The 12847-nt window shown below is 35.3% G+C and overlaps 2 protein-coding genes across 2 annotated transcripts; one reads left to right on the forward strand and one right to left on the reverse strand.

The window, feature by feature from the left end:
* Positions 1 to 1736: 1736 nt before the first annotated feature.
* Positions 1737 to 3208, forward strand: LOC113239850 (NADH dehydrogenase [ubiquinone] 1 beta subcomplex subunit 9). The gene is made up of 3 exons (XM_026476996.1): positions 1737 to 1869; positions 2391 to 2533; positions 2975 to 3208. The coding sequence occupies exons 1-3, from the start codon at positions 1766 to 1768 to the stop codon at positions 3166 to 3168; spliced, it is 441 nt and encodes a 146-aa protein (XP_026332781.1). The 5' UTR covers positions 1737 to 1765; the 3' UTR covers positions 3169 to 3208.
* Positions 3209 to 6890: 3682 nt separating this feature from the next.
* LOC113239766 (derlin-1) lies at positions 6891 to 12823 on the reverse strand. The gene is made up of 5 exons (XM_026476877.1): positions 12448 to 12823; positions 11080 to 11283; positions 10271 to 10419; positions 9309 to 9419; positions 6891 to 8625 (listed from the first exon to the last, which is right to left on the reverse strand). Exons 1-5 carry the CDS (start codon positions 12598 to 12600, stop codon positions 8490 to 8492), a joined length of 753 nt encoding a protein of 250 aa, XP_026332662.1. The 5' UTR covers positions 12601 to 12823; the 3' UTR covers positions 6891 to 8489.
* Positions 12824 to 12847: the final 24 nt, after the last annotated feature.

The following is a 12847-nucleotide window of genomic DNA, read 5'->3' on the forward strand; positions in this document are numbered from 1 at the left end:
TGCTCCCGTATAGGGTGCAGCCCAGTTCCACATAACCCCGGCTCTGCCCCCAGAGGGCCGGGGTATCTGTAAGCAGATTCCCTCGGGTAAAAAAAAAGGATCAAGACTTATAAGTTAGCGTACAAATGGATGTGTCACAATGTGGTACAGACGGACAACACTGCAAAATAATTGCATTTGCCCTTGTAACACTTGTACATCTTTAGTTCAAGGCTGCCTATCTTCTATTGTGGGATGACGTGAAGTGCGTAAATGACATTGGATCTAAAACACTTGTCGTTTAATAGTCTTGATTCTTGTGTCTCATAGACGTAGGCTTTCATGTTGATCAGTGTCCTTTTTACATTCAGCTAGACATATAGATGCGGTTAGAAATCTACTTAATGAAACTCGCTTGATAAGATTGCAGACTCAATAATAACGTTGAGCTATTCTTTTGTTGATTGATTTTTTGCACGCACGTACTTTCCTTGACTACAAAGGTAATATTTATTAATTTTAATAAAAGCATCTCGATTGAATATGGTTTTCTTATTTTTACATTTATTATTATCAAGTGATTAATGCGTTTAAATAACTATGAAATCTCTCAGAGGACGGAAAAATAGTCGAAGTGAAATCTTAACATAACGCCCTGTCAAATATCGGTACTCCGATCTCATTGTCATAGTCAACTATTGACATTACAATAGCAATTTAGTAGCGGAAAACTGGAACATATTAATAAGTCTATGATTATTTTAAATTTTATAGTTCCAAGAAGATAAATGACAAACCGTTTAATATGTTAAGATACCCAGGTAGTCAGTATGACTGATAATTAAGTACCTTTTTGGCAAAATACGCGATTTTCTGTCTAAAAGCGTCAACCACTGGGACATTTATCTTACTGTAGGCTTAGAATAATAACGCATAGAAACCTAGTCCGCACACGCTAAGTGAGGCAAATTGAAGCGCTCCCAATGGGCCTACACGAGCGGGCGGGCCGTCAGTGCTCAAGGTCAACTTGCACCGCGAATAGCTCAAGAATTTTAGCTAAAAATTACGAAATGTGCGGTAAATGAGTCAGACAAACATAAAATAGATACTAACATCACATTCCACAAGGAAGTAACGCGTTTCAACTTGTATTCTTATATAAATATTCACTAAAACCGAAAATAATCTACTACTAAAACTAATCTACATGAATTTGATTTTTGCCTCACTTGTGACAGTTCGTTTGATATGAAACTATCATTCTATGCGTTATTATTCTAAGACTGTAGGTTAATTTTCGGAAAAAATCAAACAGTGAAAATTTTTTCGGAAAAATTTCAGAAAAATGTGAAAAATATTAATTTCGAAAGCTCATAATTATGTTCTACGTTTAGAAATGTGTTTTGAAATTTAGTTTAGAGTGAACTGAACTGAAGAAACAACGTAGAAAAAAAAAAGGTTAAAAATGATTTCACAACAGCGAAAAATTGAACAGCTCCATCGTTTTCGTTCAGTAACTTCAAGTTTTGACAGTTGAAAGTGAGGAAAATTAAAGGAAAAGATATTGGAAAAATATCCAGAAAAGTATGAATTTCTGAAAAATGGAAATTTTTCCACGACCCAACACTAACCTACGACGACCTAGGGCGACCGCGTGTTTCTATTAAAAAAACCAAAAAGTTACCAAATTCCTTTATTTTTTTCCATCCTCTAAAACCAAAACGGTTTACCAGCCGTCAACTGTCAAAATTGTTATCACAAATTAGAAAGAATTGTCATAACAAAGATGGCGGCGAGCTCTACTTTTCTGGGCTTAAGGACCCATTCTCAGAAGGTTTGCAGCCTTTATAAAAAGGCTTTGCGTAATTTAGAGGCGTTTTATGACGATCGGTAGGTATTTATATGTTACGTGAAGCTTTTCCATATTCTAAGTTTATATTCTTCAGGTTACGTAATTTATGCGTTTTTCTTAGGTTTTTATCTTAATTGCCTTTTTCTTTGTACTTAATTTTCCAGATAACTCGTCTATACATCGACTTTTTTGTACAGAGAATGTAATTTAACTTTACACGAAGCAAAATGAACTCGTTAAGAGGTTATATTTTTTTTCAAGTTTTGTTTACTTTCTACATAGGGATAGTTGCATACGTAGTTAGTTACTGGCCCACAAACTAAATTGACAGTATTTATTAAACGGTATTCTTTCATTTTCTTATTTAGTTATTCATTGTCATTTGCCTTTGTAGTTTACAAGACATTCTAATTTTAAATTTGCAGTTTAGGTACTTACGATTTTGACATTCTAATTTTAAACTTGCAGTTTAGGTACTTACGATTTTGTATGTTATTCTCTGCTACAAAATGATGTGAAATTTTGTATTATAGCGCAAAAACACTTCTTAAATCCACAGAATTGTATATCGCTACAATGCAGTCCTTCTACGTGACCGATTCAACAAACATGCTAAGGAACCAGATATGCGCAAAGCTGTTGCCCTGCTGAAGGCCGGAGAAGAGGAGTTGTTTTTGCAGCAGCATCCCCTTCCTAAAAAGTGTAAGTCTAATAAAAACAGGTATTCTTTATACCCTATTTGGTTCTCCATTGAAAGACTAAAATTAACAAGTTTACTAAGGTACGCCCACCCACCTTTGATATTGCTACAACTTCATCGATCGATTGAGGTACAATTTTTTTTAAACATAGCTACTAAATAGTATAATTTAGGCATTTTTTTGGTACTAAATATTTTATGGCCTACATTTATTTCTCTCATGACTTTGGGTTTAATTTGTGGGTGTGTGTCCATGGCACCCACGATACAGGGTTTCCCTAGTGCGGGAGTTATGAGCGCGTGCGTCATTTATTTTAATAAATTACTAATTGGCAGATGTGGAAGATGACATTACTAGTGAATAATCTCATTATATTTAAAAGAGAAATTTGAAAACTTTACTATATTTACCTTCTTACAGGTTTTAAAAACTTTAATTACAGTTTCACTAAGTCCTGGTGGCGTTGCCTACGAACGTGTTGTCACACCACCGGATTGGGTACTTGACTACTGGCATCCCCTGGAAAAGGCCGAGTATCCCGAATACTTCAAGAAAAGAGAGCAGCGCAAGAAAGAATACATAGCCATGTGGGAGAAGGAGTTTGGCAAAGCTGACCCGAAAGATTCGCATCATTGATTTATATATAGTAGTTGTATCATAGTAAATTATGTTTATTAAGTATATAATTTTATGTTTTATTTGGGTTCAGATGAAAATTTTTCTTAAAGGGTAATTAATATTTAGGTTATTTTTCACTAATTGAAATTAGTGAAAAATAACCTAAATATTTATTTGTGTAAAAGTGGCAATTCTTATTAAATATAATAATATATTTTTATTATACATATTTAAAATCATATTTCAGGATACCACACTCGATTAAAAAATACTTCATGATAATATATATTCTAGAATATTTAAATAGGTACCTATTATTGTAAAAATTGCCACTGATATTAGGTAGGGAAAGCTGACCTAAAAATTACTCTAAACCCAACTTGTCATAATTTCATTGAACAGTCAATAGGTACAAAGGTTATCTTATTAAATTTCAAGATAACTGTCGCCACAAAATATCCATAATAGTATGAATCGACTTATTCCAGAAACGCATATAAGATGATATAGACCATAAGTGCGACTTTGGAATTTATAAGTTCGAACCACCAAATATATAACCATAAATAGAGACGAAATAAAGGCCATCCATCCCTGGCAACTCATCGGGTAAGTAGGCTTTAAAATCACTTTTAAATATCAACTCTCGTTTGCACTAAAATCACAAATTAGAAAGCTGAAGTAATACAGCGCCAACAACTGACCTGTGTGGACGACTCTGTATCAGCTCCGTATATTCCAAAAATATTCTGTATTTATCATGTATTTATTGTAATAAAGATAATATCTGTAACTATGGGGGCTGTTCCATTCGGTGGTGTGGTGTGGGAACAGCAAAACATCTAATTACAAAACAAATGGAATCACATTTCATTGGTAATTAAATATGTAATTTTTCAATTTTTGTCATAAGTTGACAAGTCCTGTGCCTGTAATTTCCCCATGACTCTACATTCAAAACCGTAACACAGTACTGCTTACGTTTATTTATTTATACTGCTTGGCGGCAGAAACAGATATTTGATTAGACCTTAACGCGTGTTCGTTTTATTACGAATATATACAACAAATAAGGCCACCACAAAAATAATAATTTATAAGAATTATTTTATTTCCATTTAAAAACAATTCTATAGAAATACCTATTTTTGATTGAACATTTGAACTGAAGTCTACCTATTTGAAATCAAAGATAAAAACATGGAGTTTAGTGTTTATACAAAAAAAAGAATTTATTACAAGGTAAAAAATAGTTCTTAACTAAAGTTAAAATGCAAGTTCAGGCATAGTGGAGTTAGGTTTTCGTACAAAGCTGTAGAAGAAAATAGGATTTTTAATACATTATTCATTATTAAATATCCGAAAATACATTATGTTTCAAGCACTCTTTATTTCAACATTTTAAATTATCTTGAAAATTGAATAAATAGAAAAACTATAATTATTTCGTTGAAAAAGAAATGTAAAAAGTACTTACTTAATAGTACAAAGGTGATTGCTTCTAATCGCATTTATTCAAAGATACAAAAACGTTATTAAGTTACCCGGACGTCACACGTAAAATGTTATCCTTTCAATACTAAATCAATCACATACGAAAACAAAAAATGTCGTAACTTAAAACTGTGAAATTAAGAGGACACGATTTGAACATTTAAAAAAGTCTGAATGAAACAATATTATATTCTCGTGTATAAATGGATATTATTTGATTTTAAATTCGGGACTTAATTGTGTATAAAAACATTTTTTAACTACCTCGTCGTTTCGGGCGTATTGCAACGTCCATGGTCTCGAAGGGACTGATTTCACCAGTGTCAGTCCCTTCGAGACCATGGATAATTAAGTATTATGTATAAATAAAAATAATCACATTATTTGCAATAAGATCCAATAATTATTTTGTTTTAAATTTTCAAATTGTGTTTTCTCAATTCTGCAATTTTGAGTACGACAGTATTTGGTTTCTAGTGCGAAATATGTACCAATTTATGTTACTAAGTAGTATATGTTATTCAACATTTTAACATCACTGCCTAAGCGTAGCGCAGAAATACGCAAAGGCTGTACCAATTTTTTGGCCCTAGTAATTTACGATGTAAATTGTTCTTTGAAGGCTGACTAGAGATTATGACGTAAACAAAAACATCAGGTTGATGACGATAGTGCCGCTAAGTGTACGTTTCCAACTCAATGCCCTAAAGTGATTTTTGTACCCTTGAGACATACTATCAGCAAAGTTGAAGCAAAAGGTTTCTTTGCAAGCTAGATTATAGCTAAACGCATTCCTGTATTCCTCGTGTTTGCTTTACTGGCGGTGCCTTTTTTCAGATATGACCATCAGTGTCAGATTTGTAAATGTGTAAGTATTTATTATTTTTTATACAAATTAAAAAATAATTCAAACTTGTCCCTTGAACGATATAACTTAGGTCTTTTCAAGAAGAGTGAATAGGCATTATGTAGGTGTGTAGCATGCTCTATCTTCGACCTCATCGTCACTTTCCATCAAGTGGGCACTAAGATAGAGGTCAAATGTGCACCTATGTTTTTAATTTAAAAAGTATTTGGAATACGCCGTATTCGGATGTCACCAGTACTAATGTTTGACATCAAAATTCGGGCTATCAGCAGGGGGTCTATTCTCGATCTCCGTCCGAAACAATTACTGCCAAATAAGCAATACTTGACCAAATGAAAAGACGTGTGATGCGAATGAAGCTTCATACTGGATACTTGTCTTTTAATTTTGTCGAATATTACTTATTTGACAGTAATTGTTTCGGACGGAGACCGAGAGTAGACCCCCGGAAACAACTATAAACCTTAGAAGCTATAGACCCATTATAGACCTTTCAAATTGCACAAACGTGTCAAATTGTAACTAGTCAGCCTAAACGTCGAAAACAACATAATGGAATTTGATAGAATTAATGTTTCACTCAAATTATTGCTTACCTAATTTGAACTCATTAAGTTCGACAATTTTTTATTATGCTAGGAAATACATTAGATTTTTTTTACATTCTTCATTGTGTTTACAGATACGTGTTTCCGTGGAACAACGGAGAACAAATTGTTCGCCAAAACGTCAGCGTCGATTGAAAGTAAAAATCTGGGTACAAAGTAGCAAAAAATATTTGCTTTGGAGTGTGTTAAAATTTCTCGCGCAAATCTGCGTCGACCCTAACTGAATAAAGTAATTCGATTCATCCGTATACATAAAATCTTGACTCTGTACCATTTTTACATACAATACAACTCATATCAATCATAACCTACCAAATTCTTGGCCAAAATAATGTTTGTTACCTACACGTCACAAGATCTGTTATTAATGCAGCAAAATCACTTTATAGATCGACCAGAATCTCATTAAAAAGCAACACGCCATTTACTTGTCAAATGATAGAAACCTTATAGAAACAGTCACGAACAGCCGTTGTTAAAGTTAATGTACCTACGTAACTTTTATTTATCAACTAGGCAGAATGTCGATTCCTTAACGAAGCGCAAGTCTTTTTTTCTTCATACTTCTGCACATTTGCGCACGAAAAAATTTTTTTTTATTGTTGTTTTTCACATTGCTAAATCTGAAAATTACTTTTTTTTTGCCCTATATTTAACATGGTCAGCTTTAACTTGAAATTATCATTCATAGGTCACTTTATGAAATTAAATATTTTCTTTTCATCACGAGTTGCAGATTGCATTATTTTTATGCCAGTTGAAATTGGACATGGGTTGAGGCTTTTGAGGAACTTAAATAATTCTATTCATAAATGTGCATTTTGAATTGATGCCAAGAAAACTTCACTCGCTGTACTTCGTGCAACCAACAAAGTTTGTTCAAAGGATTTTCAGTTCAATACACATACTAATGTTATCTTTACATGTTTAAATATAGTAGATCACTGTATAGGCACTATAAGATATTGAAAAGTTTACAACACCTGTTGTCACCCGCTCGAATATTGGCAAAGAACAATGAGTGGGGTGAAAATTGGTAGCGTAATGGTTTGTCCTAACGCCTTTCAAGCAGAGTCCGTGGTTTCGAATTCGGGTTCGCACCTCTGACTTTTTCGGAATTTATGTGCGAAATTTTAATTCGAAATTTACCGTGAGCTTTAAATACTCAATGTATTTATTGCATTCATATGGTATGCTTTTCTACGACTATGGCCTAAATCCTCAACTGAGAGGAGACCCGTGCCGTGATGATGAATGGGTAGGATAGTCCTATTATGTAAAACACTTTGCCCAATGTGCGTTACTAATATTCAAAGGAGTGGTATCCTATTGCTTTCTATGTAAGTTTTGATTATAGTGACCCTCCCTACAGACCCTTAGGCTATACGAGAAGGGTGCTATTACCTGTGCGTGTACAGGAACCTTCTGAGTTCAAAGGGGTGACAACAGGGACAAATCCTTCACCTAGGCCTTATAGACAATCTAGGTCAGCCATACACAACCAGCGCCCTACGGACCGCATGTAGATCGCCAAGCATTTATTCGTGGTCTGAAACACTATTATTAGCTCTTTAAAATTATAGGTTTCTGAGTTTTAACATCTTGGGCGAGATACGTTTAGATTTTATTAATTAAATGAGTAAATGTAAAACGAGGTTCCCACTACTTACTTTTAAATGGATAACCTAACAAAAGGTCATTACTCAAAAATATTGCGGCTCTTGTAATATAGCAAACATGTTTATTTTTTTATTATGCCAATGGGACGAACAAGTTCTGGGCCTGGTGGTATGCGACACACCTGTCCATAACAGTTGCAGTCCCACCCAGGCTTTAAATCACAAAGATCGATGTGCCCGCTATTGGGCCATCGCCCTGAGGCATAAGTTGACAAGTCCCTTCAAAACCAAAATGCAGCCCAAAGGAAAAAGGTTGAAAATAGCTGATGACAACTTGAGACTCTTTGGTAAGAAACTTCCTGATTGTCTGTCTCCTAATCCCAGTGATCAGTTCTCCCTTTTCAGTGAGTGATGTGGTATACTTGGCGTCGCCCTTGTTGAAAGGGGTGAAAGGGAGGGAATCAACCATATTTTCTAACATTTTTAAAAGTTAAGATCAATTAGTTGTATGCGTCGATTGATTCGCCACCGTAAAGTCAGTTTTGTCAATATAGGCCAAAAATGGTGAACATTGTCAACTTCCAACACATCCTCAGTCAAACTTTGTAACGCACAAAACATTTAAGCATGTGCCACAATCATGTGCTTTATTTTATTACATTACAGCCTCGATATAAGTTTGTTCTCGTGAGATTTTGGTCGATTTATTTATTATACAACATCGCTCTATGCCAAAGCTCAGCTCCGCATTCAGTTTCCTCCGAGTGCCTGTCCACGGCCCCAGTTGTGGCCCCCAAAGACGCCTCCCCCGGGACGCGTGGGAGCCCTAGCCTGTGGAGCTGTGCCGAAACCACCCACATACCGCGTGTCGGGAAATAGTTGTTTCCTGTAGATAACATTTGTTATTTTAGAACATTTCAAGTTATCTCAATTAAAAAAAGGCGATAAGTAATACTTCAGGGTTTGATTCCCAGTTGAACCTTTGTGGATATAGTCACAACCTTTTTGGAAACAAGCAGAGAGAAATTTCTTAACCTTTTCATGGACAGTACGTAAATAGTACGCGCACAAAAATTTCTTGCCGTAGTGCTTCTCGATATTTTCAATGAACACTACGCCAACTTTTGGACTTGGTCTGTTTTGATTTTGTTATTTGTTTCTTAATTATTTTTTTTATAAAAATCGTATTTTTCTTTCTTTTTTCGAATTTTGTTTTTATGTTGTTCAAATTTGTTGTGAAAAATGTTCAATGAATTTTTGTCAAATCATTGAATTTTGTCAGTAGTACATAGTTGATTCTCTATGGAAAAGCAGTACACAGTAACTACACAGGAACCACTTGGAAATGGCACAGTAACACCCGTAGTTGGTTTTTTGAGGTCCATATAGCGAGACGGGGTACCCCGTCCTATCATATTCTGATATTTAATTTTATGGTAAACACTGTTACTGTCCTTGAACGAATTATTAAGTATTATAGTGTGAGTGCTATGGAAAGTCAATAGCAGTATTGTTTTTAACAATATCAAAAGTAAATTGAATTTCAATAAAACACTAAGCTATACTTACAGGAACGCAGGTGGTGTGAGAAGTGCTGGTCCACCGAACTCCTGAGGATATTTAAACAGCAGGAAGAATGACAGGTGACCGATTAAGATGCCTAACAGTTCCATCACACCGCTGCAACAAATTATAAACAATTATTAGGTTTAATTCACACACCTAGCAGCTGGGTGCTAACAAAAGATATAATTCACAAATTACAGGTAGCCCAGAGAGCATTAGAGAGGAAACTGGTGGGAATTACACTCAAAGACCGCAAAACAAATACGTGGCTCAGACAGGAAAGCAGAGTCGCAGATGTTACTAAACGCGTAACGAAGTGGCGGTGGGCGGGTCACGTTGCTCGAAAGCATGGCTCCTGGTGTAAAGTAGTCCTCGAAAGGCGACTCTAGGGTGAAAAACGGCTCGGAGGGAGATCGCAGATGCGTTGGAAGGATGACATAAAAAAGCGGCATGGTTGAATTGGACACAGGTGGCACAGAACCGACAGAAGTGGCAGAAACTGAAGGAGGCCTACACCAATATGGTTGAGAACGGCCAGAGAGACAGAGAGAATTCAGACAGCATCCAGGCGAACAGTCCTTGAGAGTGGCAACCGCAGTCTATATTTTAGATATTAAGGCAGTCTTTTTAGTATCACAGGATATTAAGTAATACTAAGTATGCATTGCAGGGACATACAATGTCATGTCTCTTGTGCCTGTGATTGAGCTTTTTTTTATGATAAGAAGTGACGAGCTGAACAAGTCGTGCGCCTAAGCGACGTGCCTGTTTATAACAGTTGTAGTGCCACTCAGAGCTTTAAATCGGAAAGGTCTGAGGGGCACTGCCACTGCGCCCGTCACTTTGAGACATAAGAAGTTGACAAGATTTTTTTATGAATTCAATAATTTGAAGGAAATAAAATAAAACGTACAAATAAGCAGTACTACTTATTAGCCTTTAAGAAATTAAAACTTGTATCTCACCCTCCACTGATAACCAGGTTGAAAGCAAGCAACACCCAAGGCAGGTACATGGCTTTGAATCTTGTACCAAACCAGAAGGATACAATGACATCCTTGTTCAACTGACACCACACGTAGAGCACAGACAGCACCATTGGGTCCATTAGAATCTGCAATTTAAAAAATCTATAATATGTCTATGTAAGGGTCTATTATTCTATAAACAGTCACTTTACCATATAGCACTAATTGGATGAATATAGATTTGTTTGGAAGAAATACCTTTACCAGTCTTGAAGGCTCATTGAAGCACTGCAATTGCATTTTGCAAATCATTCACCATTACAATGTTCTTAAGGCTGCAATAATGAACAATAAGTAACCCACATATCTAACCACGAAAAGTATTTTTCTACTTTTGGTTTTGCTAGTGAGGTATAAATATTCAAGGACCCGAATGCTTCAAATAAACGTTTTACATATGTTGTTGTACATTGTCACATTATGTGCATATACATTGAATGCCGAAACAACCCAGTACTATAACAGACACACAGAAGAATTTCATCAACTCTGCAGACTCAACCTGTAACTCAGTTGGTAGAGCGATGCTACGGTACAGCGTGGTCGCAGGTGGCGTTTCTATCGCGTCGAAGGAATTTCTCTTCGTGTTTTGATCTTTGTATTAACAATTATATTTTTTATTATAGAATTATATTATAGAAGTTTGATTTACATTATTTATAACCTAGAGTGTGATATCAAAAAAGCATATTGGGTAGTAATCTTCCACAGCTTTGCTGTTATATCACTTTCCAATTTAAACTCACCGGTAAGCTAACAAGAAGCCCAATGACAACGCAGCATAGCCAATTAAAGAGCAGCATATAGAAGTAGTCTGCTGGCTTGCCAGCAAACATGCCCGTCTCAAGTCGTTGTGAATAGTTGTATAGGAAGTAGCAGTTTATAAGGAAATGAAAGCCAGTTGCTGGCCCGATTGGGTAGAAGAACAGGGCGGTTAGAGGGCGCCATATCTGGAATTAAAGAATATGAATTGAAACATACACTTTGTGGCCATTAGCTGCAGGAAGCATATGGGTTGATATACTACAGTACAGTAGTAGACAGTTTGATACCAGCTCCATCTGTACATTTATTACCATATAAGACAAGAAGTAACTGTGTATTATAATGGTACATCATTTAAAATTAACATATATGTAGACAGATGATGAAGTGACACCATAAAGCAGGATCGAACAAGGAAACTGCGATAGGTGTTTCAGCATGTGCAAAATTGAACACAAAATGCTAACAGATAAAAATTCAATGTAAATGGTAAGCAGTTACGAATTGGATAATGAGAAACACATTGTTAAGCTTTAACCACACATATATTTAGCAAAACACTCATAAAATCCCCAATATAATGTAGTGTTTATTCAAGTTTGGTTATTTAATTTATTTAAGCCTAATTTTGAAGTAAAAAATTAGCCCACTGTCATTTTTTTCACTACTTTATTTTAATTTCATAACAGGTTCGTCAAGTGGTTTGAGGTTGAGTTTGTATTCTTTACTTTTCAGTTTTTTTCATTTATTAAATTTTATTACATTGTTACTTTTAAATTTTCAGTTATTGTTACTGCTTTAGCACGAAATAAAAAAATAATTGTTTGAATTTGATTTCTTTTCAATAAAAGTTGAGAAAGGCTATAATGAATAATTGTTAAAAGATGGTAATTTAATTGCTACTTTAGGTCTTAATTCTTATTTTTATTAATATAAATGTTACTATTACACCCTTCTTAGTTCAGAGCCACGTCCAACAGCATCTACGAACTGAAGGGCTTTCCTGTCTCGGGCAGTATTTATGTCGTCCGGTTAAGGCCTGTGCCTTCCCAGTATGGAACTTCATTCACCTATCAGCCGCTGATGGGCAGGGCAATGAAGTTCCCTGTCACAGATTCTTCAATTAATAGAGAGTACAGTTTGCAAGAAAACAGGTCAACAGAATGAGGATACAATTTGTTTTTTTGTAACAAAACCCGACTCTGATCATGTACAAAAGAAGCTTTTTCTACCACAGGTCAAGCCACGACAAGTATACTGATGAACAGTTAATAAGGCTGTGACCATGGACAACACCAGGCTGTTTTCTGAATTAATTTACTGCATACATAATTATGATTTCAACGTACCTGGAATTGGTGTATGAATGGATAGTAATCCAAAACTAAATAGTAGTAGTTCACCAAACCAAATCTACCGATTAAGCACAGAGCTATGGTTAGTGTGAGCCAATATCGAGTAAAAAACGGTACACTGTTGTACCAGTCTCTGAATTCAGACATTTTTCACGTTTTTTAAAATGTAAACAGGCAAAAACACTCCGGTTGTTTCTCGTACACAATGGTCTGATATTAGGTCACGTACACCCTAAATAAGCTGTCCAACGAAATGTTTTAAAAAGTTACAGACGCAAGTTATGTATAAGTTGTGAAATTAATACAAATAACGCCAAGTACACGTGTCTAAACAGAATTTGTCTAGAAAAATCACAAATCGGAGCGATGACGGCTGAATTTTTTTTTTCTTTTT

Source organism: Hyposmocoma kahamanoa, unplaced genomic scaffold (genome assembly GCF_003589595.1).
Source record: "Hyposmocoma kahamanoa isolate Upper Pololo Valley unplaced genomic scaffold, ASM358959v1 116, whole genome shotgun sequence".
NCBI lineage: Eukaryota > Metazoa > Arthropoda > Insecta > Lepidoptera > Cosmopterigidae > Hyposmocoma > Hyposmocoma kahamanoa.